General features: G+C 58.5%; 1 protein-coding gene, 1 long non-coding RNA gene and 1 other non-coding gene across 3 annotated transcripts; 1 reads left to right on the forward strand and 2 right to left on the reverse strand.

Moving 5' to 3' along the window:
* Window positions 1-176: 176 nt before the first annotated feature.
* On the reverse strand, window positions 177-2910 carry LOC126332409 (uncharacterized). Its single transcript, XR_007563668.1, has 3 exons — window positions 2577-2910; window positions 2463-2504; window positions 177-2391 (listed from the first exon to the last, which is right to left on the reverse strand). It is a non-coding gene; the product is annotated as an uncharacterized LOC126332409 (long non-coding RNA).
* Window positions 2911-3679: 769 nt separating this feature from the next.
* Window positions 3680-3753, reverse strand: Trnav-aac (transfer RNA valine (anticodon AAC)). Its single transcript has one exon. It is a non-coding gene; the product is annotated as a tRNA-Val (tRNA).
* Window positions 3754-19300: 15547 nt separating this feature from the next.
* On the forward strand, window positions 19301-21033 carry LOC126332414 (uncharacterized). The gene is made up of 3 exons (XM_049996602.1): window positions 19301-19513; window positions 19857-19934; window positions 20213-21033. Exons 1-3 carry the CDS (start codon window positions 19301-19303, stop codon window positions 21014-21016), a joined length of 1095 nt encoding a protein of 364 aa, XP_049852559.1. The 3' UTR covers window positions 21017-21033.
* The last annotated feature ends 901 nt before the right edge of the window (window positions 21034-21934 follow it).

A 21934-nucleotide genomic window follows, 5' to 3' on the forward strand; every position in this document is an offset into this window, starting at 1 on the left:
GGATATCACGTCGACCCTCTGCACTGCGCGAACGCAGCCACTCTCCCCATAGATTCCCTGCCTTTACAGTGCCACCGAAGCGCTCCCGAGGCGCCCTTGAGGTCAGTTTGCGCGGTTCATTCGACCTCTTTGTGACAAGCACAACTTTTTTTCATGTGTCAATCCCGTAAATTCACACGCACGCATACAAACGCCGCGCTTGCAAGTTTCTCGAACAACTCTTGTCACCCCGGTCGAGCGTCTTATTCATGTCTTTTTTTGAATGGATTCCGGCAGCCATTTGAGGGATCCTCCTCCGACTGTCCCTTCTAGGGATCCGCCCTTCTCTCTCCAAGCGGGTGCACACCAAAAAACCCTCTTTCAACCCACCCGGCGAGCCCGACCCACCTGCCAACTATACACACGCGCCTAATCCCCTTGGAAACCCGCCACATGGCGCGCAGCTGCCCTATCAAGCTCGGGGGCCAACTGAATCAGAAGAGCCTTCGAAGCAGACCTGTCAAATGCAGCACTGTGTGTACGACGTGCACGAACTTGCAAGCATCTCACCTGCCCTCCGGACGCTCTTGGAGCTCGAGGACAAGGTCGAAGTCAACCTGAAGAAACGGCTAAGACAAATTGACGACTACCACAGAAGACAAACGGGAACTCTGACCAAAACCCTGCGTGTCAAGTTATACCATAAATTGGAACCGTTTCAAGAAAATGTCAACTTGTTGACCGATTCGGCGCAGCCCTCTTATCACATAACAGCAAGTGCGGCCAACGTGCATCACAATAGCAGTAGTCAAGATCTGCCATCCATCAGTGGCACCATACCGGCCAATACATCACCATTCTACCCACAACAGACCACCGGCACTCCAACAAAAATACAATCCAGTGCTACACCAATATTGCCCACGCACTATGCACACACACCCCCTTTAAACCTCCTCATACAAACGCCCCCATACATACCGCCTAGCGTACCGACTTCTGCGCACGAGTCTCCGTTTTCCCAGCTACCCGTTGGCGATTCGGCGGACCAGTCTGCTGTTCAGCCGAATCGCCTCCAGCAAGCTGCGGCCTACCGCGTTCAACCTAACTCTTCGGCCTTTTTGCCCGGTCATCTTTCCTCTCCGGACACGCGGGCGCTTTATCTGCCATCCGCCACCACATGGACCCTATACGTAGAAGGAGCTCTCGTCGATCAAGACGCACAACAAGATTCGCCCAGTTTTTCTTCATTCCTTAAAAAAATCGATATTCAACTAGACCCGTCTGAATTCGGAGACCAGTCCCTGATCGAGTGGACGCCCGACCTCTCCGATAAAGACGTCTGTGGATTCCAGCTGAGGAGAACTACCGCATCTGCAAAGTCTGTGCTTCACATCTTCTTCCACTTTACCAACTTCTCTCCCGGCCTTTTCATCCCTTCACTTTACCAACTTCTCTCCCGGCCTTTTCATCCCTTCGCCGCCTCTGCGCCAACTCCTCGGCATACAAGAACCCTATGTAAGCAAGACGAGCATGATCACCTATCTGTGGAACTACGTCCGCCTCCACAAGCTCCAAGACGCCAGTCAAAAGTCGCACGTCATCTGCGACGCGCCGCTTCGAGACGCGCTCCAAATGGATTCCTTCAACTACGAAATCCTTCCAGAGCTCGCTCAGCAGCATCTCCGCGATCCGGAGCCCGTTCATCTCGTCTACACCATCTCGAGCGCAGGAGATGATCCATCTGCTATTCGGCAGCTTCACTTCGACCTACCGGTTGTCGTGAACACGCAAGACAATAAGGCGCCTGACGTGCGGACCAAATTTCAAGCCGAAATTCAACAACTCGATCAAGAAATCGCTAAATTGCTAGAGCTGATCAGAGAGAAAAAAAGAAAGCAGGCCTTCTACTTCGAATACATCAAAGACCCCTTGGCCTTCGTCTCTCGCTTCATTCAGTCTCAATCGAGAGACCGAATCGTAGCAAACTGTCCGTACCAAAGCGGCGATCTTTCCAAGATGACGAACACTGAAAGACCATCCTCGACGTAAAAAATGCGCAACGCAAATTCAGAAGCAAGAAAAAAAAACTCGTGCAAAAGCCGAACCTCAACCCCAAAACCGCAACGCTTCACATGCTCCTGGAGACGCGCACCGTATAAAAAAAAAATAAGTCCGCATTTGCATTCTTTGCGCGCACAGATCCTCATATCTCGGACGGCCGTTTTTTTTTTTGAATTATGTACACACATGTACGAGTGCTTCTCGACGTGGGTCTACCTCTCCCGTCTCGGGGTGAATCTGCATCTCGCCGAGGCGTCGCCTTACCCCCACAGAATTCTGGAAATGATGTGCAACATCAAGACTGTTCCGACGAAAATAACGCTACCTGCCAATACGACATTTGGCGATCTTCGCAGACAGAAGCTCGTCAGTCAGATTCTTGTTCAGCTTCTTCTCTCGCCCTCCTTCCGTATACATACGTTTTAAGGGTAAGGTTTTTCCCAGAAATACCTGTCACGGAGCTTGAGGGGCGCGCGGTTCCGAGTCAGCAAAGAAAAAAGAGCGTGCTGGCTTGTCAGCGGCGCTTTACGTACCCTGAGAATTTGCGTCCAGACTAGAGTGAGGGCGGCCGCGGCAGGTGTTTTTTTTCCCCAAGAGCGTCGTTAGTTCGGTTCAAAGTGCGGACACGTCTTCGGCGCCACTGCGCATGGAGCAAGCGTGCCCGTCGAAGCGCCTCTAGGAGCTCGAGTCTGAGGCGACATCGAGTGCGTAGCAATTTCGTACCATGTTGGCCAAGTCAGCAACTAAATAAAACTTTTTTCTCGCACGTTCAAAAACAAAAAAAAATTGTCAAATCCAAGGGCGGAGCCACGACCCTATTTCAGCATGTTGTACATGTTCAGATCGGTCGATTGGAAATCAGGGAATTCGAGCGCATCGGAAAGCGGTTTGACTGGGCCGAAAATTTTAGCGTGTCTGACGTGCGTGTCTCTGCCGTGCTGATGGTTGGATGCGATGGCGATTTGTATCATGCTGGAGCGCAGCGGCCTGCCATCCGGTTGGCGCAGGTCGATGATTTGCCAGCCCTCCGGTTTGTCGAATTCGACCTGCTTGACGCTGATCAGGTCGTTCCAGATGGTGCCGATGCGAATAAAGATTTTCTGCGGTGTGTAGCTCTCGTCCAGAGAGTGGCGGAGGTGGAGAAGAATGATGCTGATGGGCATTTTTTTGGTGAATTGGACGGTGATTTCGTGAGGCTGAATGCCGTCTGACCTAGAGTGGGATGCGAGGGTTACACGAGGTCAATGAAGTGAGGATTGTGGGGGGAGCGACGGGTTGAGAGTTTTTTTTTTTTTATATTGCTTACTGCCAAAAGTTGTTGGTGTTTGGGTCGAGGAGCTTGTCGACGCCGGCGCCGGGCTTTGCGGAGGACAGGGTCCAGATGGCCGAGTGGCCGATGTCCTGAAGCCCGTCGAATTGAAGCTCTAGAAGGGGGGAGAGAGAGGGGTTGGCGCCGAGTCAGTAGCTAGAGGTTGGGGAGTGAAGGTGGGAAGGGGGGGGGGAGCCAGAAGGGACGGCACCTTGGTTGTGAGGAGAGGTCATGGTGGAGAAGAGAATAAAAGGGGGGGTTGAAAAACAAGATCTAAAAAAAAAAAGTGGGGGGGGGGAAAAAAGTGGAGGGGAAAAAAAATAGAAGTGATTCTGGGCGTATTCGAAACGCCGACCTACTGCGTGTTAAGCAGTTGTGATAACCAACTACACCACAGAACCACGTTATGAGAGAGTATCGGGAGAGGTGGTATTTGTTTGCGCGGAAGTTGGAGGGAGGAGAGGAATTGGGGGTCTCGAGGGGGAGGTTGAGAGAGAGAGTTTGGGTTTGAGAGAGGAGCGGGCGTTTATTTTTTATTTTTTTTTTTTTACAATGGCTGCGGTGAGAGGGGAGGGGGGTTTATAGCCAGGGGCACCACTGAAGTGGCATTCTGGAGGCCAGGTGGGGGGTCGATGGCCGAGTTGATGAGGAGGGTGAGTTTCTGGTTGATGGGGGTGGTGGAGGGAGCGCGGTGGACGGTGGGGAGGGGTATGACGACGGATTGGAGCCGGAGGTGGAGGGAGTGGAGGTTGAGTTGGACGAGAGAGGAGAAGAGGCTGTGGGGGGTCCAGAGGGAGCGGTTGAGGAGGGAGTGGATGGAGAGGAGGGAGTCGTGAGGGGAGGGGGGGGAGTGAGAGGGGGGATCGGGAGAGGGTTTGAGGTGGTCTGGAGGGGGGCGAGTGGATGGGGTCGTTTCGGAGTCGGGGGGGGTGGAGGGGTTGGTTCGAGAGAGGAATTTGGACAGTTGGAGTTGTTCGAGTAGGAGGAGGTCCATTAGGTCGTCTTTCATGTAGAGGCGGAGGTGGTCGGAGAAGAGGAGGAGGTGGTTTTTTTTGGCTAGACAGCAGGTGACGGAGGTGAGGGAGGCGTCGAAGCAGCCGCCGTGGACGACGGGGCCGATGAACCGGAGGAGGTTGGGGGTGAGTCGGAAGGGGACTTCTCCGAGGGGCAAGTTTGGGATTTTTCCGTCGGAGTCGTAGATGAGGGAGCCCTTGTGCCAGGAGAGTTGCCCGACTTCAGGGACGATGACGAGGCGGTGGGGAGTGGAGACCCAGACGGTGCTGAAGAGGTATTGGAGCAGGGAATGGAGGGCGAGAGAGCCGGTCCAGCACTTGCGGATTTGCCAGACGTCTTCGTAGTTTTCGTTGGTGTATTTGTGTATGTATTGAGTGAGTAGGGTGTCGGGGATGCTGGCCCTGCATTCGTCGTAGACGAGGCGGAGTTCTTCGTGGGAGGTGGGGGAGTCGCGGGGCCTGAGGGTCTCTTTTTTGGAGAGTTGGAGAGTGGCCAGGATGCGTCGCTTGCTGAGCTTGAAGGGTTTGGTGGGGTCCTGGCGCTCGTGAGCGCACCAGGAGTCGAAGAGAGAGGAGAGAGTTTGGAACTTGGCGTGACAGGAGACGAGTCGACAGCTGGGAGAGAGCACGACGCAGCGAGGGGTGAGGGGGCGAATGTTGCGCCTCTGAGTCTGAACGGATTTTTGCATGAGGGACTCGACGCACTTGAGGAGGTGGGCGTAGCGGGACTCGCGACACCACTGGTGGTAGCGAGGCAGCGCGTCGGCGGAGTAGGAGAGCAGCTCGGGCAGCAGTTCGAAGGAGCCGAAGGCGGAGTCGGCGGCTTTGAAGGAGCCGAAGGGGCCGAGGGAGCCGAGGGGGTCGGGGGAGTCGGAGCCGAAGAGGCGCGCTTCGCTCGAGGTGGAGCGAGGGGGAGCGTCGGTTCGGGCGTGAGGGGGGCCGTGTTTGGGGTCGGCGGGGTCGGGGGGGAGGGGGGCGACTTCGACGAGCCAGTGGTAGGTTTTGCCGGTGGTGTCGCGCATGGAGAGCATGCGTTTGGGGCAGCCCTCGACGAGGACGAGTTTGACGAGGGGGTCGAACTTGTCGATGATGGGTCTGGGTTCGAGGTGGTGTTCGCCGTCGTGGAAGAGCCTGCCGGGGACTTCGAGGTAGCAGTCGTTGTGGAAGTCGGAGAGCCAGCAGAAGGGGCTGAGTTCGAGGCGGGGGGAGAAGCAGAGGCAGAGGCGGGAGAGGTAGGCGATCCAGGAGGAGAGGGCGGAGACGAGTTGGGAGGCGGAGACGTGGGAGCCGAAGCAGTGGGAGAACTGGCTGGAGAGGAGGGAGGCGAGGAGGGGGTCGGAGTAGGGCAGGATGGGGGAGAAGGTGGGGAGGGAGAGGGGGAAGGAGGGGGGGGGAGGGGGCGGAGGGGGGGAAGAGGGAGTTGAGGGAGGAGACGTAGTGGGCGAGGTAGCGAGAGGCGTGATGGGAGTAGAAGGAGGGGGTGAAGAAGAGGTTGAAGGGGGAGGAGGTGGGGGTGGGGTCTGGGAGGGGGGTGGAGGAGAGAGAGCCGTGGGCGTCGAGGGAGGGGGGAGAGGTGGTCAAGAGGCAGGTGTCGATGGATGAGTGACTTGAGTTCAAGGAGTTTGAGGTGGACGAGTTGCCGCTTGAGGGCGACGCGGCGGGGGTCGCTCTGGGGGGGGGTGGAGGGGGATGTCGCCTTCGCAGCAGAGCCTGAGGAGTTGTTGGCAGGAGTCGATGAGGGCGGACTCGGCGAGGGTGGGGGTCATGGAACACTCGATTTCGGCGGCCATGCGTTCGAGGGTGAGGACGAGCCAGGGGGTGCGTTCGTAGATCCTGGCGAGGAGGTGCTCGGCGAGGTGGAGGGAGATTTGGAGGCAGTTGAGGGGTTTGTGCTTGGGGGGTGACGACGTAGGCGGGCGTGGAGGCGTGGGGGTCGGGGCCGTCATCGAGCCTGGGGGGGAAGGGGTGGGAGAGGTCGGAGCAGCGAAGGTGGCGACGTCTATGGAGGACGAAGGTGCGGAGGTGGTAGTAGACGGGTTGGGTGTGGCGGTGGCTGATGTAGAGGAGGAGGATGTAGATGGCGAGGGCCTCGGGGCCGTCGAGAGCGAGGACGAGGTGGGAGATCCAGGGGAGCCAGAGGGAGAGGGGGACGTGTTTCATGTGCTCGATGAAGGTGGTGGAGAGGAGTTTGGGCTTGCGATGGGCGAGGACTTCTTGAGAGAAGGGGTCGTTGAAGTGGGCGGACTGCCTGAGCCAGGAGAGGACGGCGGAGTTTCCCTTGGGGGGTGGGTTGAGGGAGGAGGCGGGGGGCTTGTCGCCCTGGGCGGGGGTGGGGGGGGAAGGGGCGAGTCGGTTGGGAGGGCGCGGGTTTGTGCGAGTGAGCGGAGAGCTGGGGCGGGAGGGGGGGGTTGTAGACGGGGAGGAGGGGTTGGGGTGGGAGGGGTCGGAGCTGGCGGGGAAGGGGTTGTTGGCGGGCGGAGCTTGGAGAGAGGGGAGCTGGTCGGAGTTGGGGGGGGGGGCAGTGGAGGTCGAACTTGAAGTCGTAGTAGAGGTTTTGGTTTGGGTGGGGGGGGCCTTGTTGGGAGGGCTGTTGTGGGAGCGGGTAGGGTTGTGGTTGGCCGTCGTTGGCGGCGGGGTAGTAGATGATGGGGGAGAGGCCGGGGGTGGGGGGTTGAGCGGTGCGGGGGTGAGGGGGTGGGGTGTCGTGGTGTTGTTCGAGGGTGGTGGGGTAGTAGGCGGAGGGGGAGGCGTTCACGGGGGGGATGGTTTCTTTTTCGTCCTTTTTTTTGGGGGGGTCGGTGAGTTTTCTCTTTTTGGCGGCGTTGCGAGAGGCGTCGGGGGCGGCGGGGTCGTCGGGGTGCTTGTCGCGGGCGGGGCCGGGTTGGTCGTAGTGGGGCGGGTCGACGGGGGGCAGGTCCTGGTGGGGGACGGGGCCGGCGGGGTGCCTGGGGTGCGGGGAGGCGGCGACCCTGGCGTCGGGCTCGAGGGCGGGTCTGGGGAGACAGGCGGGGGAGGAGGAGCGAGGGGGCGGTTGAGAGGGGGCGGGGGGAGAGGCGGGGGAGGGGAAGGGAGGGTAGGCGGGGGCGAGCTGTTGCTGTTTGGGGAAGTTGCCGTTGGAGGGGGAGGGGTGCGCCGGCTCGTGGGGGTTGAGGTAGTAGGTGCCGCCGAAGTGAAGGGAGGGGCCGTCGTAGTGGGAGGTGGGGGGGCAGCCGGTGCCGTAGGGAGAGTGATAGAGCGGGTAGGAGGCGGAGTCCTTTTGAGGCGCGCTGGGGTCTTGGTGGTAGAGCTGCGGGGGCGCGGAGAAGGAGGGGTTGGAGGGGTTGGTGGGCTGCGAGGGGGAGGGGTTGAAGGGGGCGGCGGGGGTCGTGGAGGGGTTCTTGGAGAGGGGGTTCGGGGGCGGTGGGTTGGGGTGGTGGGTTGCCGTCGTCGGTGGGGGCGTGTTGGTCGCCGTCGAGGCTGAGGAGCCAGATGACCCTGGGGAGGGTCTTGCGGGACATTTGGGAGTTGCTCTTGAGCGCTTGGAGGTAGCAGGACATGGCGTAGTTGGCGGTGGTGAGGCGGGAGGGAGCGGGCGCTGGGGCGCGGCGGGTGGAGAGGAGAGAGGAGAGGAGTGGGAGGAGGGGGGAGTTGTGGGCGAGCGGGTTTTGCGAGGCATCGGGGTTGCAGGGGGGGCGGTCGAGGGGAGTCGAGGCGCTCGTCGTAGAAGTTGCCCCAGGAGATCCAGGCCTTTGGAAAGCTGGAGAAGGTGAGAACGGCGTCGCTGTAGGCCTTGGCGGCTTCCTCGTAGGCGCCGGAGCTGGCGTAGAACCTGCCCTTGAGTTGGTGGAACTCGGCCTTTTGAGCGGGAGTGAAGTAGTCGAGGTTGGTGGTCATGATGGCGTTGAGCCCGCCGAGCATCCAGGGCATGGGGAGTTCGAACCAGCACTTGATGTGTTCGTAGACCTTAGAGAAGGCGTCTTGGACCTCGAGGTTGGGGAGTTGGTAGATTTTGGGGAGGACGTTGAAGGCGACGTCGAGGAGTCCTTGCTTCCTGGCGACTCTGGCGAGTTTGTTGATGGTCCAGGCGGTTTCGTGGTGTCCGAGCGCGAGGACCGGGGAGTTGGACTGGGGGGGGCAGATTTTGGTGATCATGGAGAAGACGTGCTGGCGCCACTGGAAGACGTCGTGCCAGAGGAGGATGTCGTCGTTGAGGTGGGGCAGGCGCTCGTGCCAGGCCTTGAGGTACTGGGAGTTGACCTCGGTGAGGGTGTGGACGTAGTCGGTGGAGCGGGTGAGTTCGCGGATGATTTTGGCGCCTTCGTAGAATTCGATGATTTGGTGGAAGGCCTGGAGGAGCAGGGTGTAGGCGGGACAGGAGGGGTTGCGGGGGAGGCTGGCCCACTTGGAGAGGAGGAGGTTCATGGCGCGCTTGCAGTAGTGGTCCATTTGGCCGACGTTCTTGTCGGCGAGGCAGAGGTAGATTTTGGAGAATTCGGTTTCGTAGGAGTCGGGGGGGAGGACGGATTTGGAGAGGACGGAGTTGAGCGTTCTCCAGTCTCCGGTTTTCCAGGAGGCTTCGGCGATGAGGTCGTGGGCGCCGACGGACTGAGCGTAGCTGAGGAGGACGGTGTGCCACTGGTTGAGGCGCTTGGCGCAGGCGATCCACTCGCGTTCCCAGAGTTGCTGCTCGAAGAGGGGGACGTGGGAGATGCGGCCCTTGCAGAGGTCGTGGAGCGCCTGGTAGAAGACGTCTTGGGCGTAGGACCAGACGCCCTGGTGGACGAGGGTGAGTCCGGAGCGAGTGTCCTCGGTGACGGAGCGGCTGATGCAGAGGCCGTAGTAGTAGTCGGACTCGCCGAGGAGTTGGTAGAGTTCGGCGAGGGCGTCGTAGAGTTCGGCGGGTGGTTGGGGAAGGTGACGACGAGGCCGGGGGGGGCGTCGGGGGAGCAGCCGGCGAGGCCGTCCCATATGCGGTTTTCGAGGAGGTGGATGGCGAGGGTACCAGCTGTTGAAGTGGGAGCCGACGTGCTTGAGGACGGAGGGGGAGAAGAGCGGTTTGGGGGGGGTGGCAGTAGCGGATGGCGCGGAGAAGCGGTTGGCCGAAGGAGAGGTAGAAGCGCGAGACGCGGTAGCCCGGTTCCTGCATGAAGAGGGTTTGGAGTTTTTGCTCGACGGAGGAGCGTTGGTCGGGGGAGAGGAGGTGGTTCCAGAAGGAGGAGAAGAGGATGGACCAGACGGACTCGCAGAGTTCGTTGTCGTGGTAGAGGAGTTCTCTGAGCGGGTCGAGCAGGTGGCGGAGCTTGAGGTGGTGGAGAGAGAGCAGGAAGCGTTCCTCGAGGGCGCCGAGGGAGAGCAGGGGGGGGGGAGGTTGGGGAGTGGGCGGAGCGAGGGGCGGGGCGAGGGCCGTCTTCGGGGGTTGGAGAGGAGAGGGGGGGGAGTCTGGCGGAGGCGTAAGAGAGGACGAGGGGGAAGTCTTGGTCGGCGCGGCTGAGAAGGAATTCGGAGGTTCGTTGGATCCAGGACCAGTGGGGGCAGATTTGCCAGGCGTTGCCGTCGAGGAGCGCGAGGAGGGTGGCGGTGCCGGTGGGGGGAAGGCGCTGGCTGAAGTAGTTGAAGAATTTGTTGCGGACGGCGGAGTGGCGGCTGTTGAGGACCATGGCGGGGGCCTTTTCGAGGCTGGTGAGTTCCGGGGGGGGGCACTTGCCGTGGCACACACGCGAGACAGATATGCCCTCGAAGAAGATGTTGGGGAGAGCGAGGGACCAGATTTTCTCGAAGCGGTAGAGTCGGTAGATCCAGGAGTCGATTTCTTTGGGCTCGAGGCAGAGTTTGGCGTTTTGGAGGAGGTTGAAGAGGAAGGGCAGGAACTCGATCAAGAAGGGTTCGTCCATGGAGCTCTCGGCGAGCGTTTGGAGCACGAGGAGGTAGGCGTGTCGATCGCTGGGGGAGAGGTGCTCGGCCTGGGAGTAGACGAGTTGGATGAGGTAGAAGAGGAGGCGCGGGTCGGGTTTGGGGGGCGGCCTGGACTCGGATTGCTGGGAGGCGGGGGGCTGGGAGGCGGAGGGGGGCTTGGAGGCGGGGAGCGGGCGCGGGACGGGTCGTTCTAGCCTGGGGGCGGACGGGGTGGAGGGGGGGAGTGGAGCGAGGCCGGGGGCGAAGTGGCGAGAGGAGTTGGAGAAGGGCGCGGAGGGAGGGACGGAGCGGAAGTCGGGGGGCGCGAGGTGGCACTCGTCTCGTCGGAGGTGTTCCTTGGCGGCGAGTTGGAGGCGCTTGACGAGGGGGGAGAGGAGCGGGAGCACGAGGGAGTTGGTGAGGAGGGGTCGGACGCGGAGGAAGGGAGGGGGGAGGTGGTCGTCGTGGGCGGCCTGGTTATTGGAGTGGTGGTCGGGTTGAGGGGTTTCCTGAACGCCTACGAGCGTCTTGATGATGGCGAGGAGAAGGGCGGTGGAGGAGGTTTCGGTGGTGAGTCCCTTTTCGAGGTGAGAGTAGAGAGAGTCGTAGAAGGGTTCGAGGGGGGTGTTGGTTTTGGGGGGGTAGCCGCGAACGAGTTTGGCGAGGACGACGTTGAAGGACTGAACGATGTCGGGGTGCTCGTGCTTGAGGAAGGAGAGGAGCATTGGCTGGAGTTCGGCGGCGTTTTCGGAGACGAAGGTGTCGAGTTGGTGCGCGAGGACGATGTCGAGGAGGATGAGGGTGGTGACGACGGCGACGACCTTGGCGTCGTCGGGGGCGTGCGCGGTCATCTCGAGGCCGTGGACGAGGACGGAGAAGCGGAACCGAGCGGAGGGCCAGACGGAGAAGACGCTGCGGAGGAGGTGCAGGGTTTTGGCGGACGGCTGGGAGCCGCGTATGAGCTCGGAGGAGGCGGGGACGGGGGGGGTGTAGGACCAGGAGATGAGGAGAGAGACGATGGTTTCGACGTGTTGCGGGATGACTTCGGAGTAGGTGGGGACGGGGGGCGCCTTGGAGGCGGGATGTTCGGCGGGGGGTTTTTTGGCGGGGTCGGAGGAGATGGAGGCGAGTCGTTGGTGTTCCCACTGGATGAGGACCTCTATGAGGCTGATGGAGAGCTTTTCGGCCTCGATGCTCTGAGTTTGGCCGGTCCTGGAGAGGTAGGCCATGATGAAGGAGAAGAACTGAGCGCGGTAGATGTAGAAGAGCTCGTTGTGGCGCACGATGATTTGGAAGATGTGTATGAGGAGGGGGTGATTGTAGCCCTCGTCGATGAGCATGCGGCGGGTCCACTTCATCCAGTTGAGGGAGAGGTCGGAGCAGGTGAGTCGCTTGCTGAGGGTGGGCATGAGGACGTCGAGGGCCTCGTTGACGAGGTGCCTGGTTTCGCTTTGGTAGGAGCGGAGCAGGGCGACGTAGACTTGGAGGACGACCTTGGTGGGGGTTTCGTAGGCCTCGATGAAGTGGGCGAGGGTGACGTGCGCGGCCTGGCGAATGATCATTTCTTCGTTTTTGAGGTAGTGCCAGGCGAACTTGATGAACTCCTTGCGGTAGCCGAGGATTTCGGAGTGCTTGTACTTGACGAAGGAGGTGACGAGTTGGAGGAGCTCGAAGGTGAGCGCGTGGTGGTGGGTGGAGGCGGCCTGGACGGGGTCGGTGGGGACGACGAAGGCGTGTTGGATCATGAGGGAGGTGATTTCGGGGTCGAGGAGCGAGTCTTCCTCGGAGGGGTGCGAGAAGTTGTAGAGGAAGATGGGGGCGATGAGGCGCTTGATGGCGTGGACCTTGTGGTTGAGGGAGTAGTGGGAGTGGGGGAGGAAGTCGGAGAAGAACTGGCAGAGGATGAATCGCTTGTCGGAGGGGGAGAACTGCTTGAGGACGACCTGGGAGTAGAACTGAGAGAGGAAGAGCAGGTCGAAGGTGCGGGGGGTAGCAGTAGATGGAGCAGGTGTCGAAGAGGAGGGAGGCGGAGCGGGGGCGCTGTTGGCAGACGGAGAGGAAGCACTTGAGCAGCCAGCCGGGTTCGTAGAGTTGGTAGATGGAGAGTTCGGAGGGGTCGGCGAGGAGGCGGAGGAATTCGGGGGAGCGCCAGTAGTGGTGGAGGCTGTCGAGGACGTCCGGGTGGAGGAGGAGCCAGTCGGGGTAGTGCTTGACGAGTATGCGGACGAGGTAGATGATGCGGTAGAAGAAGTCGGCGCGGTCGGCGAAGTGAGCGGAGGGCGACGGGGAGGAGGAGAGGATAGAGGCGGGGGGGTTGATGGGTGCGTTGCCGACGGAGAAGGAGTTGATGGGGCCGCCGTTGGAGTGGTAGTAGGGGTGAGAGGGAGTGGGGGGGGGAGTAGGTTTGAAGGGAGGCGGTGTGGAGGGAGGTGGACTTGAAGAGGTGGATGGCCTCGAGGATTTTGTAGGAGGACTTGGAGAGTTCTTCGCGGACGGAGGGGGCGAGGGCGGAGTGGAGGACGGAGACGAAGAGGCCGAAGTAGGAGCACTCGTTGATTTTGGACATGAAGAATTGGACGGTTTCGGTGGGGAACTGGTTGAGGTACTTGGCGAGGGGGGAGCGATAGAGGCTGGTGAGTGTTTTGGGGTAGCAGCGCTTGTAGAGGAGGGAGGTGTTGGGGAAGTACTGGGGGTTGGTGGAGTGCTCGGAGGGGGCGGAGATGGCGGAGGCGGAGTTGGAGTGAGAGGAGTAGAGGGACTGATGGGTTTGCCAGTAGGGGAGGGCGTTCTCGAGGTCGAGGGTGAGTTTGACGATGGTGGGGAGGAGGACGTGCCCGTTGGAGGGGAGGAGGTGGTAGAGGCCGAGGATGCCGGCGGCGATGCGGATGCAGTTGTCGTCGGGTTCGTGCTTCAGGAGAGGGTGATGGATGTCGGTCCAGTGGGAGAGGTGCTTAAGGAGTTTTTCGGCGAAGGGGATGGTGAACAGGTTGGGGAAGTAGGCGAGGATCCTGGTGAAGGCTTCGAGGGTGGATTCGGAGAAGTGGCCTTCGGAGAGAGTGTGGAAGATGGGTCTGACGGCGTTTTGTATGGCGTCTTGGTAGAGAGGGGAGCGACATTCGACTTGGTCGAGTCCCTTGCGGGCGCTGACGACGAGGGTCTTGTTGCGGGACTGGAAGGCGCGGAGGAAGACTTCGATCATGTTGATGCGGAGGGAGGTGTATTCCGGGGCGGAGAGCTCGTCGGAGGCCATGGAGGCGGCGAAGAGTTCGAAGACGGAGGCCATGAGGAGGGGGGGCAGTTTGCGGCTGGACTCTTCGGTGAGGATGAACTGGACGAGGTCGGAGAGGAGTCGGAGGAATTCGGGCCGGTAGGTGTGGTGCCAGGGCAGTTTCTGGTTGATGAGGAAGGAGAGCGCGTCGAGGTAGCAGGCCTGTTGCCAGGAGGGGAGTTTGGGGAAGGGGTGGCAGAACATGTTGGCCCAGACGAGGTGGTAGTGAGGGAGGAGGAGTTTGGAGGGCTGGAGGTTGAGGGAGGCGGCGAGGGCCTCGAGAGCGGATTGGACGTGGCGACGGATGCTGAGGGAGTTGCAGGTGAGGAGGGAGACGAGGTAGTCGAGGACGAGCGTGTCGTCGGGGACGCGGACGAAGGTGAGGAGCAGTCGGAAGAGCTTGGTGGAGTCGTCGGTGGAGGAGGGGGAGAAGGGGGCGTGGTGGAGGTGAGAGAGGGATGCCTTGAGGAGGAGGAGGTGATGGGAGCGGACCCAGTCGGGAGAGGCGCGCTGGACGAGGTGGGTGAGGCCGAGGCAGCCGCCGATTTTGAAGTGCCAGGGGCGCTTGAAGCAGGAGCGAGCGAGCCTGTGGAGCAGGTGGGTGAGGACGGGGGAGTTGAGGTTGAGGGAGGGGAGGGGCGAGTCGGGCTGGGCTGGGTCGTAGGGGGTGGGGGGTGGGGAGGACGGGGAGGAGAGGGTGCAGAGGGCGCAGAGGAGTTGGTCGAGGGCGAGGCGGGCGGAGAGAGCGCGTTCGCGGTGCTCGAGGCAGAAGACGTCGACGATGGAGTCGAGGAAGACGGTGGGGTCGAGTTGCGTGAGCGGGGGCGAGTGGGAGTGGGCGCGGTGGAAGAGCAGGATGGCGAAGTGGGTGGAGAGGTGTTCCAAAAAGGTGGCGCAGGACATGTCGAGGATGGGCAGAGAGTCGCGGGGGCCGGAGGAGGAGGGGCCGGAGTCGAAGAAGTGGGAGAAGTCGAGGAGGGCGACGAGGTCGAAGGTGCTGTTTAGAGAGGGGGCGACGATGGCGGTGACGAGGAGGGTCCTGAAGAGTTGGAGTTCGGAGCGGTAGAGTTCGTTGGATTTCTTGAAGGTTTCGCCGGAGCGCGGGTCGTCGAGGAGGGAGAAGAGGGGTGAATCGGAGTGCTGGAGGGAGAGAAGCGACGGGTTAAAGAGCAGGTACTGGCGAGTGCCGCGGGCGTCGGAGAGCGAGTGGGCGGGAGAGGCGGGGTTGGAGAAGAGCGAGGCGCAGTGTTCGAGGCTGGGCTTGATGAGGGCGGCGAGGCAGAGGCGGAGGATCTGGATGGACTTTTGCTTTTTGGCTTGGTACCACGGGGAGGGGAAGATGGGTGAGGTGATGATTTGCTTGACGACGGTGATGATTTCGTGGAGAGGGAGCTCGAGAAGCGTTTGGTCGAAGGAGATGACGACTTTGGGTCCGGCCTGGCCGTTGTGGGCGCTGTAGGCGACGGAGGGGGAGATTGCGTGCGGGCGGTTCCTGCCGGCCATTCTGCCGAGGATGATGATGATTTGCGGCGCGCAGTTGTGGTAGGAGAGCCTGAGGTGGTGCCAGAGCGCCTTCATGAGGCGGGGCCTGTACTCGCTGAGGAGCGGTTCGAGGAATTCGCCGCTGAGTTTTTTGACGCAGGTTTCCAAGAAGCGGAGTCCGGCTTGCCACTTGCTGGGGCTGGTGCAGACGTCGAGGTCGGAGGCCTCGAGAGCGAGCATGAGGGGCTTGAAGAACAGCTTGAAGTGGGGCACGAGCACGCTGATGCGGACGGGGAAGATGAGGGCGAGCTCTATGTAGAGGTCCCTGAGGGAGTCGGAGGAGGTGCGTTCGCAGAGTTGGTTGAGCACGTCGACGAAGTTGGGGAGGAAGGCCCAGAGCTCCTTGCTGAAGAGCTCGACGCGGGCGAGGTTGAGCGTGCGGAGCATGTTTCGCAGGAAGTAGAAGTAGTTGACGGCCTCGCGGTTCTCGATGATGGACTTCATGCAGGAGATGATGAGGGAGTTGAAGTGGGAGTAGATGAGGTGGTCAGGGTCGTCCGGGTATGTGAGGATGGCGTGGAAGCAGAGCTTGAAGAGTCTGTAGATGAGCTTCATTTCGCGCTTGTCGCAGTGAGCGAGGGAGAGCAGCTTGGAGAGCAGGAAGGTGTGCAGGATGTCGATGAAGACGCGACCGGTGAGCTTGCTGAGGATGATGTTGTTGAGAAAGACGAAGATGTTGGGCTGGACGAGGAGCCTGGAGAAGATGAGGGGCATGTGGCGAGAGAAGAGGTCTTCGAAGAGGTTGAAGTCCAGGTGGCAGAAGCAGAGGGAGAGGTGGAACGCGTCTTTCTCGAAGGTGCCGAGGGACGGGAGAGACCAGAGGTGGGAGAACATGTCGGGGTCGAGAGAGGTGGGGTGGTCTCGGAAGAGGGGGGGGCGAGGGGCGCCGGGCTTGGGAGAGGGGGAGGGGGCGGGCTCGGACGGGGCGGGCGTGTGGTAGATGGAGAGACAGGTGAGCCCGTGACAGAGGAGGCGGCTGAGGAGGTGGAGATAGGTGTCGAAGTGGGGGGGAGGGTAGGGGTGACAGGAGGAGAGGAGCGGCAAGACGTTTTTGATTTGTTCGAGCAGAAGCGAAATTAAGAGCTTGAGTTCGAGCGCCGACAGAGAGGCGGCGGACTCGGGTGGTTCTTGGGTCTTGGGCTGAGAGGGGGTGGAGGCCTTGGCTTCGGGAGGGGGCGGCTGGGAGGGGAGGGGGTTGTTGTCGCCCTGGAGAGTGGTCTGCTCGACTCTGGGCGCGTCGGCCTGGAGTTCCTGGGCGCGTCCATCTCGGGGGACGGGGTGGTCGGTGGCGCGTTTGGAGGCGTCCGCATCGGCGACGAACCGCTTGGAGATGATGTTCTTGAAGACGATGAGCTTATTGACGAGGGCGATGAGGAGCTTGAGCAGAAGTTCGTCCTTTTTGGCGCCGTCTTCGGTGACCTTGGTGATGTACTCGACGAGGAAGGAGACCTTTGACAGGACGGGCGTGATTTGCGCGTAGGTGGAGGTCTGGTAGAGGTTGTCGACGTAGTACTGCATGAGCTTGGCGAAGTGCTTGAAGGTCATCTTGTCGCAGGCGATGGAGACGTACTTGGTGAGACAGACGAAGGCGAGTTGGTTGAGGGTCTCGGAGGCGGTGTAGCCGAGCCCGATCCAAGTCTGCTTGTTGAGGAAGAAGTCGAGGTAGTCGGCGAACTTGAGCTTGAGGTTGAAGAAGTGGTGGACGTTGGGCTGCTCGGTGTGGCTCAGAACGAGCTGGAAGAGGCGCCGGACGAAAAAGAGGAGTTCGCGGCGAACGGGGACGGCCTCGTTGGGGCAATTGCGGAAGAGTTGGCAGACCAGCCTCGGAAGGTCGGAGAGCTTCTCAAAATAGCTCTGGTCGTGGTGGATGGGGTAGGAATGGCCGGACGGTCGGTTCGAAGAGCCGGCGTGTTCTTGAGCGCAGGACGCCTCGTAGACCTGCAGAATCATCACAACGGTGCCAAAGGACTTGACCTGCGCGCAGAAAAAGTCGACGTATTGGGTGCGGTGCTCCGGGGCGGGCGGAGGGATCACTTCGAGCGCGATGGTCTCGAACAAGAAGAGCATCAGCTTGTTCAAGACGTGAAGGTGGAAGGATTGCGTAAAATTGCGGAGCATCAAGGTCATGACGATGCAGGTCTCGCCAAGAAGCTTGAAGGAGTAGAAGGAAGAGACGCAGTGGTCCGGAGTGTGCTTCTGGACTTCCTGGGTGGGAAGAGCTGTCGAGTGGTAGCCAGAGCTGTTAGACGACTGAGGGGGCAACGAAGCGCCGGAATAAGAGAACACCGGCGTCGGGGCGTTGGTCGAAGTTGGCGTGCCCAACACGTTCGGCGTAGTCGACATGCCCATGGGCGAGTTCCCTATGGGCGTTATCATCGCCTGCATGTTGCCAAACGTCGAGCCGTTGTTGTTGCCGGCCACATGCGCGTGTTGGCTCCCCCCCATCGCGACGTCGAGCTGGCTCGAATACATCTGGCCTGTCAACATCGCGCCGGCGACGTTCGACTGAACCGCTTCGTCGTGGCACCCAACTTGGCCAGCGATGTCGTAGTCGGCGCCCAACTGGCCCTCCGCTCTCTTGTGAAACGCCTGTTGGACCGACTGTGGCAAGTGAGCGTGTATCTTCTCGAAGAACTGAATGAACCTGCCCATGTACTTTTCAAAGAAGTGAAATCGAGAAAAGAGGTCCGAAATGATGCGGAGGCAAATCAGCGCGTTGTCCTCGCTCTCTCTCTCCAATATGGAGAGCATGAGGCACAAGATCTCTTCGGCGTGCATGCGAAGCACCCCGTTCCTCGGAAGCCTGTCTATGATGTCCAAAATCATGTTTCGAATCCGGTGGTCGCTGCTGTCTACCATGTTCCAATCGTTGCTCAGCCTTGGAAAAAAAAGAGGCTTCACAATCTCGTTCAGAAACTCCGCGTAGTCCGACAGGACGATGGACCCCAACATGTCGCGCAGCTCCAGCAAATACTTGCATTGCTTAGTGCTGTCTGAAAAAACCAAAAGTCAGGATGATCCTCACTCCGCACATCACAGCCCGAGCCCCTCTGTCCCCTCAAAGTCGGGCCGCGACAACCAGCGCGTCACCCCCCCCGCGCGCTTTTGCGCGAACGCATAAATTTCAGCGTTTACGATACGCCCACACATAATGTCCCAACTATAGAGTTTGTATGCGCCGCCCTCGCATCGCCCTCGCCCCCCCCTCTGCGCCAGCTCCCTCGCACGTACCTCTCATGTTTTGAAATTCGAACGCCCAAGCCGCGTAGGAGCCAGTCTGAAGCAACCTAATCGCCGACTGGTTGGCGGGGGCGGCCGACGTCTGCCTTCCCTGTGACATTGGGCCTTACTTTTCTTTTTTGTTGCTGGCAAAGCGATTCGCGCCTCGACACACCTATTGGGCAGTTTGTACGCTGTGAAACACAAAAATACAGTTTTCAATGTCCGGCTACGAATCCTAGCATGCAATACGCCAGCCAGGCCCTTTTTCACAGTATGAAAACTATTAAGAGCAAATGCTCGCACAAACAAAGCATATGCAGCTTATTGCAAAAAAAAAAAAAAAGCCAATCAGCCCCAGCCCTTTTCTCTCTCAGCAAGCTGCCCCTTTTCGAACTCAAAAACACAACCCAAAATCACAACGCGTGCTTCCAATAATACACCTCTCTTCAGAAGTAACTCGCATCGCCCTCATCCAGGCGCCTCGAGCACCCGTCTCAATCGGAAACCTACGCCCTCACAGCGCAAACTCGAATTTTCAATTTTCTCTAAAGCCAATCGCAGCCTGTCCCTCTCGTCCCTCCCTCCCGGCGCGGGGGCGACCCAAAAAAACATAAAATCTGCGCCTCTGCTTCCCCCTCCGCCGCCACAAGGTGCCACGCAGTCGATCCTACGCAAGCGAGCGAAAAAAGATCCAGTCATTTCATGGAACGGCCGCAGAAGGACGACGACAAACCGGCCTCACCTCCAAAAATCCAAAGTCTGCAGAGAACTCAATAACCCTTTCTAAACTAACCCCAAAAATAAGCTGCATTTCCCCCTATCGCACCGCTCTCTTACAGGATGTCTCACTAATCGACGTTTTTTGTGCGCACGTCATACGGCACCAAGCCACCTCGACCAACCCATTCGAAAAAGAGACCTCCCCCAAAACGCAAGCTCACTACGCCTCGCGGAAGGCTGGCTCTGCTCAGAAAACCAAAGCAGAAAAAAAAATAGGGGCTATTTATCTTTCAATAGGCCTTGTTGTATCCGATGTATGCGACACCTCTCGAACTGAATGAGGAAGCAATCGCCCGAGGGGTCGTTCTGAAGCCAACTGCCCCGTTCAATTTGAGCTCATCAAAGGCCGTCAAAGGATATGACTTCGATAACGGAGTTGATTTCGAAGCCATCCTTAAAACCTTCAAGACAGTCGGCTTTCAGGCCACAAACTTCGGCCTTGCCGTAGATCAAGTCAATACAATGGTACGAAATCGCCCGCCTCGCGTTTTCCCCGGGTACGGTCGTGATATCGGCCTTATCTTGGACTTCCTGAATCTGTCTCCTTCTCTATCTCAACAACTCTTCAAAAAAAAAAGCACGGTTACTGGAACTCGTGCAGCAGCAAGCTCTCGGGGAATTTGGAGCTTTCTCGGCCCCCCAAGGACACACAGGCCTTCCCCGCGTACCTCAAAGAATCCCACCCCAGGACGGGGAATAACTAAACATTCATACACAAATGCACACATATAATAGCACGCGCCTCCGTCAAAAAGGCAAAAACTGACGCGCGCGTCAAACCACAAATGCGGCGTGCATGTTTCTTTAGATTAACTGGAGACTTTCAGATGAAGAGCCTCACCCCAATGAAGCTGAAGAATACCTGGATCCAGATGTCAGGAAAAACGTACGTAACCCGGAAACCTTTCGCGCGCGACCACTATTTTCCTCACGTGTTTAGGTCGTCACGCGTCAGTTGCGTACAACCGATCTATAAGCTACGCTTCTGCCTTTGCTCTCCTATTTTTTTTCCATCCTCGCCCAAAAGTTACAGATCTTTCGGCAAAAACTTTTTTTCGCTCTTCCATGCTTCGGTCTCTTCGGCACCAATGATAGCGAAGACGACTCTACCACGTTCCTGTGCGTTCCACTAATTTACAAAAAATGCGCCTTCACATCATCTAGACCAAAGCGACCATCTTCTTCGGATTCACGTCCAACATGGTTTCTTCTGGAAATCGCGAAATTATCAAATTTCTTTGCAAACATAAGCACGTGGATGTTGTTGTGACAACCGCTGGTGGAATAGAGGAAGACCTAATGAAAGTTCTGGCCCATCACTACCTCGGCTCATTTGACTTGGACGGCTCAACCCTTCGTGCTCAGGGCATGAATCGAATCGGCAATTTACTCGTTCCAAATGACAATTACTGTCTATTCGAGTCCTGGATCATGCCCATTTTCGAACGCATGTATTCCGAGCAAAAGCGCATGTCACACATATGGACTCCGTCAACCCTGATCGACCGCCTAGGGGCGGAGATAGACAACGAAGAGTCAATATACTATTGGTGTCACAAGAACAGAATTCCCGTTTTTTGCCCAGCCATTACAGATGGAAGTATAGGAGACATGCTGACGATGTTTTCTTTTAAACATTCAGACTTCATCTGCGACGTGGTCCAAGATGCCAAGAAGATCAACCATATCGCCATGAAGGCAAAGAGAATTGGCCAGCTGATCCTGGGAGGCGGTGTCGCAAAGCACCACATATTCAATGCTTCCTTGTTCGGCAACGGAGCCGATAACTCTGTTGTCATTAGTACGGCGCAAGAATACGACGGCTCAGACTCCGGCGCCACGCTGGAGGAGGCGAAATCCTGGGGAAAAGTTAAGGCAAATTCGAAAGCCATCAAAATATTCGCGGATGCAACATTAATCTTTCCGTTGCTCGTCGCGGAAACTTTCGCAAAGGCGAAGAAGGATTGAATTCTTAATGCGGGAACAGACGCCTCTCCAAATAAATACGACTCTAACCTATTATCGCATGCCTGTTGGCACCTCTCTACGAAGAGCATTCGCAAAAAAAACTATAAACCCTATTTTTAAGGCGCCTCAAAAGCTCGCCCAAACCCTGCCCGTTTGCTACGACTGGACATCGAGCTGCTGTTTTCTGGACAGCAAACGAAGCCATTTTTTTTAAAATTTATTCATCAACAGAATACTTGCGAGAACAGAGAAAAAACCACCATCGGCCTTCAACTTGATACCCGCGTCCGGCACCTTCTGAATCATTTTTATTTCTTGCATTTCCGTCCGAATTGTAAGCCACACCCTGTCGCCTCTCTTTTTGACATCCTCAGTTCGAACGGTAAAACCCCTTATCACTTTGCTATTTCAAATGTAAGCGCACACTTACGAACACTCACCCCGTATCTACATCTATCCTCCTCCTCTCAACCAAATGCCAACTTGTTCAGCTTTTCATTTTTTTCTAACTTTTTTTTGTCCTCATGCCAAACACCCCCACCTTTGTGTTCTGACAACCGAACAGAGCACACCCTACTTCCAAACCCCCCTTTGGGCCTCTCTATAATCCCCTGACGTTTTCAAGTGCCTTTCTTTACCTTGAGATGCAATCTATTGTGCTTCACAAATGTTTCAGCCAGTACCCTAAGCACACTTTATCAAATCCTCCATCCCACTCCGCAATCCCCTTGCCACCCTGGTACCGACGACCTAAAAAATCCTTTGCCAAAGGCCCATGCCCGCCTTCCGCTGAGCCGCTCTATGCATCTCATTGCCATTTAAGTCAATACGTCGCCCCGTATGCGCACTACAGAATTTGTCCGACTACTACTATGCTGTGCAACCAATCGCGCAGGGAGGCTAACTGCGAGAAAGACG

This window comes from Schistocerca gregaria, unplaced genomic scaffold (assembly GCF_023897955.1).
Source record: "Schistocerca gregaria isolate iqSchGreg1 unplaced genomic scaffold, iqSchGreg1.2 ptg001452l, whole genome shotgun sequence".
NCBI classification, from domain to species: domain Eukaryota; kingdom Metazoa; phylum Arthropoda; class Insecta; order Orthoptera; family Acrididae; genus Schistocerca; species Schistocerca gregaria.

Bases quoted from the DNA above. Each gene is read 5' to 3' on its own strand.
- LOC126332414 (XM_049996602.1), top strand. From the start codon at position 19,301: ATGTATGCGACACCTCTCGAACTGAATGAGGAAGCAATCGCCCGAGGG. The intron at 19,514-19,856 runs GTACGAAATCGC...ATGTTTCTTTAG, and splicing joins TAGATCAAGTCAATACAATG to ATTAACTGGAGACTTTCAGA. The intron at 19,935-20,212 runs GTACGTAACCCG...CACATCATCTAG, and splicing joins ATCCAGATGTCAGGAAAAAC to ACCAAAGCGACCATCTTCTT.